Source organism: Tiliqua scincoides, chromosome 5, assembly GCF_035046505.1.
Source record: "Tiliqua scincoides isolate rTilSci1 chromosome 5, rTilSci1.hap2, whole genome shotgun sequence".
Taxonomy (NCBI): domain Eukaryota; kingdom Metazoa; phylum Chordata; class Lepidosauria; order Squamata; family Scincidae; genus Tiliqua; species Tiliqua scincoides.
In genome coordinates, this window is record NC_089825.1 from 30,455,170 (window position 1) to 30,462,198 (window position 7,029).

At 42.9% G+C, this 7,029-nt stretch overlaps 1 protein-coding gene across 1 annotated transcript; it reads right to left on the reverse strand.

The window, feature by feature from the left end:
• Positions 1–1,029: 1,029 nt before the first annotated feature.
• Positions 1,030–6,735, reverse strand: NDUFA4 (NDUFA4 mitochondrial complex associated). Its single transcript, XM_066628075.1, has 4 exons — positions 6,597–6,735; positions 4,598–4,686; positions 3,653–3,713; positions 1,030–1,269 (listed from the first exon to the last, which is right to left on the reverse strand). The coding sequence occupies exons 1-4, from the start codon at positions 6,636–6,638 to the stop codon at positions 1,213–1,215; spliced, it is 249 nt and encodes an 82-aa protein (XP_066484172.1). The 5' UTR covers positions 6,639–6,735; the 3' UTR covers positions 1,030–1,212.
• Positions 6,736–7,029: the final 294 nt, after the last annotated feature.

Below are 7,029 nucleotides of genomic sequence, written 5' to 3' on the forward strand. Positions count from 1 at the left end.
CAGTTGTCTTTGAAATTCACAAAATGGTGCCACTGACACCATGTGAGGCGCTACTTCCATTTTGACAATGACACTGCTTCAATTTGTATGGAAATGTGTGTGTGTCTGAAAAGAGAAGGAAACAGCTGGTCTAAGTGTGGGAACAGTCCCAAACAGAAGGAAAAATCCAAGCCCGTATCACCTCTAGCCCATAACTCACATTTGTTTAAATTAAAATAAGTGTAGCATAATAAGAAATTGCTGATCGAGGCAGTGTGCTTGAATATTTTATCCTCTCCAAAGTGTTCACACTGCAACTGATAAATTGATTGAAGTTGTGCCTCAGGTCTTCATAGCAACCATCATGCAAATTCACACCAATTAAGCAGTTCATTCAGTATACAGTCTCTAGCAGTGGCATCCACTGAAGGACTTTATAGGAAGCCAAACCAGAGAGTTCTGCAACAGAACTAGATAAGTGCAGACAGAAGAAGATACACTGCCAACTTCTAAATGAGATAGGCCAAGCAGACTGCCTGGAGGAATGAATTTCCTAGGCCGAAAAGTCATAGGTATCCAAGACATATCATAGAGTAACATTATGGAGTTCTAACTATATATAACTTCCTTAAACTTAACTGAACCGCATTTGCGGTTTCTGCACCAAACCCTAGCCAATACTGCTGCTAAAGCCTGGGCAGATGGATAACACCACCTGAAACAAAGCCTGGGTGATCAGCAAAAATCTTGCTGTGTAAAATGCCTATACCAGCAGAGCTTTACCTTGCAGAAGGCAACACCTAAATTAAGTTATAACATAAGTGGTGCTTAAATGCAGATATGTTGCATAAGGCTTCTATAGGACGCATTTCAGAATAAGTTGTAAGTACAGAAATCAAAGCTAGAAGCACTTTCAATTTGGCGTGACCTTCTGAGAAAACTTTTAACCAACAGTTTATGTAATCAGTCACAGGTGCGTTGTATTTTGAGTGTGTCATTTAATGTATGCAGCTGCCCATGCAAAGAACAAGTTTCACAAAGAAGGCAGTATTAAGATTTCAAGCTTCAGATTTTTATTAAGCCCCACAAGCTCTTTTCCAAGACATGATTTAAGTGCGATGTGCAACAAAATTTAGTATTTCCTGGATGATTAAGCATGAGTTGTGCGGATGGCTTCTGGAAGACCTAAAGACCTTCATTTTGTGCAGCTTGCAAGGAGAGAAAATCAGTTCTTTAGTAGTCGGGACCTTCCTTTTTCAGCTTGCTGTAGTCCACATTAACCGCATAGAACTGAAAGAGGGAAAATGAGTTATTAGAATAATCGTTCAGCTTGTGCAAAGCTGGGAGAAAAATATTAATCATGTGCAGAGATAAGTGTGAGTACGCGCAGATGCATATGTGCAAGTAGGTACATATAAGGTGTGGCCCTGTTTTCTGGATTTCAGAACTTTTTAACCAAGCTAAGACAATTTTAGGTAGAGAAGCTATGACAAGCTGCAGTTGAAGCTGATTAGATCAGTCACCCAAGAAATCCTAATTTTAAAAAACTTACATCTCTCACCCAAATTTGCATATGAATAGGTGCATTTTTCCTTCAAAAGCATTGTGAATATGCATAGCAGTGTTATGTGTAAAACTTGGGCTCAGTCTGAGGAGGACCTGAGGGAAAACTGCTGCAGGAGAGGAGGCTGCAGTACCAGTGGAGGGAAGGTAGAGGCTGCTGTGTGCAGAGGCCTATAAAAGGGGCTGCACAAGCAGAGAGCAGATAGACCACCAGGGAAGAGCTGCTGTGAGGAGCCTTAGAGAATGGGCTCTACAGAGGGAGAGAGACCACCAGGGAAGAGGTGCTGTGAGGAGCCTTGGAGAGCAAGCTCTGCAGAGGAAGAAAGATCACCAGGCGAGCTGGGAGAGAAGGAGCTGCAGAGTAGAGCTGAGAGCTGAGGAGACCAAGCAAAGGAGGAACTGAGGAGAGAGAGCTGCAGCAAGGAGCCCCTGGGAGAGCCAGGGAGCAACCAGCCAGCCTTTTGCCCCAAGTCCTGCTGCCTCCTGCCTGCCTAGTGCCTGCCTCAGGTCCTCACTCAATTGGGGTATTTGGAACAAAGGTGTTGTCATTTTGGTTCAGGTTCCATTCCTCACAATAAAAGCGTTGAAATTACGTTGGTTTCAATGGTCTCTGTCAATCCCGCATAACAGCAGCAAGGATCAACCTTTGAGGAAGCATTCCTTTTCTCTTTTACTGAAGGAAATGGCTCCAAGTTGTGCTTGTCTTCTGCAGTTTAATAGGGGTACTGCAGGGGTAATAGGGGTACTGCAGCAGAATGCACAGTAACAGTTAACTTTAGCAGTTTGGAAAAATATTTGCCTTCTATGGACCTCTGAATATTAATACTGGGAGATTTTCTTACATTTGGTTGGAAACTATTACTAACCATCTGATGTTATTTAAGTCACCAGCTCTGCCTGTTTCTTGTTTTCACATGTGTGCATGGCCTTTTAATATCATAGCTGAACATCTTTTATACAAAACCAAATATGGGAGAAACAGACTTCCTTTGGCAGTCAAACTAGGAATGCCTCAAACGGTACGCTTGAGAAACCGGGATGTACTACTTGTAAGCCATATCAGCATATCTGGGAATTATTGTACAAAAAAAATAACATCTAAAAGAATAAGATTGCAAGAAACAAGTCCTAGAAGCTCTACAATTTTTAAAAAGGGTTTATTTTAGTTTTTACTAATGCTTGGAATGCTACAGCATAGTACTTTCTCTCCTACTGAATACATCTAATCTCTTAGGTAAGCCTAGAAAAACTGATCCAAGTCATTAACTGAAACAAAATTCCACTATAGCCATACATATTTTGAACCCAATATGTTATCCAAAATATCTTTACTAACTGACTTGTCTAACATGGCTATTAAATTTTGTTATTCAAGTACTCTACTTGCAATTGTATTAATGAGACCAGATGGAATAGAACTGGCAAATCATTTTCTAAGCACAGCTTTCTCCCAAGAATTTATTTTGGCAACCCAAAGCTCAGCAGTAACATTTACTATTCGTAACTTAGACAAACTTCTGGAAAATGGCCAAGAGAATGCAGTTAATAAGCGAAGCTTAATTTAGATGACAGAAGTAATGTTAGTGGGGAGCTTTAGTAGCGATGGACTGGCATTTATTCTGTTGAAGTAGGGACACGGCCTGGGAGAAGTCCCCCAGAGAAGCAGGTTAGTGATAGCTAGGGATGCCACTATTAATTACATGCAATATGCTATCAATGTGCTTATGCAGATTATCAGAATCTTGCTATCATCGCTGATGCCTTTGTTAAGCTCCTGGATAGATTACTGAAATGAACTCAGCTCATTGGTCTCATACAGTATACCACTGGTGTAAATGAAATGCCTGTTATTTGTAGACATGCATATTATGGGAACCACACAGCAGAAAAAGCAAGATACCACAATTTCTGTACTGTGGAGTTAAAGATGCAATAGCCCCAACATCTCAGCTCTGTTCCTCACACATGCTAGAGGACATGGGCAGCAAAAGACACATTGAAGTGGTCCCAAAGAGAGGGAGAGGTGCTAGAACAATCTTCTCCAATAATCATCCCACAGTTTGTCAGATGCTTATACAATAACCAATTTTATAAGCATTTTGGACTATACCTTGTACTGGTCATTGGGTCCCAGCTTGTTCCAAGGTTCTGGGTTATTCTTTTTGTCCCAGCTATGCAGAGAAGTGTTATAAAATAAGTATACAGTAAATCACTACATCTTCATTAAAAAATGAACATAAACCACAATAGTTAGGTGGCCCCTCAAGGATCTCATCAACAACACAATGCCCAATACCATTTCATAAGCTTACAATACAGAAGTCTTTTGAAACCTGTTTATAATAGTTTACCTTAATAGCCTATTTTGAAAAGCCTTTAAATGCATTATACCTTGCTAACTGGACAAAAAGGCATTCAACTTGTACTCATGTCTTTAATAAACAGGGAGAATTAACAGTCCCTCTTCACCCCAGCACCGTGTCTTTTTGCTGGTGTTCTTCTGCATTTTTTTTTAGATTGTGAGCTCTCTTGGGACAGGAAGCCATTCAATATTTGTTTGTCAACAGCCCAAGAACTTTTTTGTTAAAAGCAGTATATAAATACTCTTAATATTTCATAAGTGCTACTGTTTATTTTCACTGCCTTTTAGTAGCATGGTGCCAGTTGACTGGCTGAAAAGTTATGCTTGCAGCTCAACGCTATATAACTATATATATTTGACTCTATAACTAGCAAATCTGCTCCAAGTTTCTGTTTAAGCTCTGTGGTTTCTATGCTAAGATAATCAATGTTAAACAGTATACTCACTCACAAAACTGAAGATCTTCCTATCAGTATCTCCTAACCAGTATCATTCTTTACTTGGTCATGCCCTACGCATAGTTTTACAGTTCAGACATTGCCACTCTTGATTTCAAACTGAAACTGTAATCTCCCAAATACAAATAAAATCTGTATCATCTGTATAAAATGAATCTGTATCATCTGATATCATCACTGCTTCTTACTCAGGAGGTATTATTAAGTAACAATATGTTTAAATGTTGGTGCTTACCAGACATCAGGATTGCGAAGAGCAAGACGCATGATATACAGAGCTGCACCAGTTCCTCCAGCTCCAATAAAAATGAAGAGAGGAATCAACTATGGGAAACAAAATATTTTGACATAAAGAAACATCCCTAGAAACCCTGACTGCCACATCATATGTTTGAAAGCCAGATTAAAAACTTAGATATACAAATAAGGGTTTTACCCCCCTCAGAGTTGAGTAAATAAGGCTTGGAAAAATGCAAGAGGATAGGAGGAAGAGCATCCACATAGTCATCAAGAAGAAAGATGCAGCTTCCTGGTCACTCAAGAGTTAAATTCTAACCCTTGAACAGCATGAAACGTCAGAGGAACCTGGGAAACATAAAGCCAAGTATGTGTAAGGGAAGAGTGTACTGCATGGAGGAGTGAAGTTTTCACTCCTCAGATACAAGCACGTTCTACATCTCTGAATGGAAGCATAACCTAGCCCAGTCATTAACTGATGTGCCACAGCAAATTGTTGTGCCATGAATAGTCTACAGGTCTGCTGCAGGAGTTTGGGAGAGGTCATTTTTTAGTGTCACTGGGGGATGTGACCCTCCTATGGGCAGCATAGTGCATCTTGTCAATGGTACAAAAACTTACAGTGAGCCTTTACAAGTTTAGCACCTTGCCAGAGTGCAGCAAGATGAAAAAAGGTTGAAAAATAGCTGGCCTAACCAAAGGCTGGTGTGCACTCAAAAATCAATGGTATTCCTCCCCCCCCCTCCACTATATAGTATGTACTCACACCCCTACACCCTGACATGGGACTCCACTATAAGCTATTCCACTTGGTCCCATGCTAATCCCAAATGATTTCTGAACATCATCAGGTAACTGCATTAAACTGCCAAAAGAGAGTGCTGAGACGTTACCAAATTTTAAACCACAATTGCTCAGTTTCTTTGGAAACAAGAGCCAAATCATGATAATTAAACAAGCCTGAGTTCATAATAGTAGAACTGCCCAAGAGATAGTAATAGTACAGATAAATGTAGGACCAAGGGAAATGTAACAAAGAAAAAAAGAACTAAGAGTTCAACTCTTCCCTCCATGAGATCCAAGAGACCAATTAAAGGCAATGCAGAAGGGCCAAAGCATCAATCGATCCTCCTAGGACAGCATGTAGAAGAGGCCTACAAAAACTAAAATGGCCAAAATGAGTAAGATTCCAGACATAACTGCAGCTTTCCCAAGACAAGGGGGGGGGGAGGAATACTGTATGCTCAGCATGCTCTGCTGCTAAGGTCACTGAACCAAAGCTTTTTCTGCCCATGTCCAGATTTTATTTATTAGAACATTGGCTTGAATAGCAAAAGAAAGAAAAAAGGTATAAACATGTGTGTGGGCACACACACACACACACACACACAATGCCACTGTGGTTTTTATTTCATCTGCAGGAGCCAAGCCCCTTGCTGGCCAGCGGGCTGCTGCTTTGCAAACTGCAGGAGCCAAGCCCCTTGCACTGCCTTGCAAACCGCAGGAGCAGCTACAGTACCTGATTCTTGAATAGCTTCAGGCAATCCACTCTCTGATTGTCCCATCACTGCCCTTTGGCAACCCACCCAAAATCAGGTGGTGACCCACAGTTTGGGAACCACCAGACTCTAATCTAATTGCTCTGTCTAGTCCTAGTCTAAATACTAGTTTTGCAACCTGCAAAAAGTTGGATCAGAACCCACTGGTGGGCCCCAGGGACCCACAGTTTGGGAACCAATGGACTCCAATCTAATTGCCCAGTGCAGTCCTAGTCTAGACTAAGTGTCAGTTTCACAACCCACCAGAAATGGGTCAGGACCCAGTGGTGGGCCCCAGGGACCCACAGTTTGGGAGCCACTGTGCTAGAGGCTGCACAAGGAGGGCAGTGCAGGGAAGCAGGCTGTGCTGCTGCCAGAGCAGGAGGACACGCAGAGCGTCCCCTGAAGCCCAAACAGGCTGGGCTTCCACCCGTGGGGGCAGCCTCTGAAGGGACTCACGCTCGGGTGCTTCTTCGCCTGGTTCATCATGAGACGGAACATGGCGGCGGAGTAAGCGCGGGCAGGGGCGACACACTAACGATCCTTCTGCTGCTCTCGGGCGTCTTCACGGAAGCCCCAATGTCACCTGAGGACCCCGCTCGCAGGGACCCCTCGGGGCTGTGCAGCGAACGCCTGATTCTTTTCACCGCTCAGAAACCGCTCGCCTCCCCGTTCAGCGAAGGACAGAAAGAGAGACAGCGAACGCGCCCACGGAACATTTGGACACGGGCCTCCGAGGCGACATGACTGCACTTCTCTGAAGCAGGCACTGGGTTAGACAGCTACATAGGCGGGCAGCGCTTGAGGCGAAGCGCTCACTACGTTCTGCGCATGCGCCTGTTTGAAGAGCAAGGGGCCGTGGCGGTGTTATCGCCCCCCTTAGCTTGCTTGA

What these genes read in the sequence shown, in the direction of transcription:
- NDUFA4 (XM_066628075.1), bottom strand. Translation starts at nt 6,638, where the DNA reads ATGTTCCGTCTCATGATGAACCAGGCGAAGAAGCACCCGAGC. An exon ending in AGGCGAAGAAGCACCCGAGC is followed by an intron (nt 4,687 to 6,596) that starts GTGAGTCCCTTC and finishes TGTTTCCCATAG; the next exon opens with TTGATTCCTCTCTTCATTTT. An exon ending in CTTCGCAATCCTGATGTCTG is followed by an intron (nt 3,714 to 4,597) that starts GTAAGCACCAAC and finishes TTCTCTGCATAG; the next exon opens with CTGGGACAAAAAGAATAACC.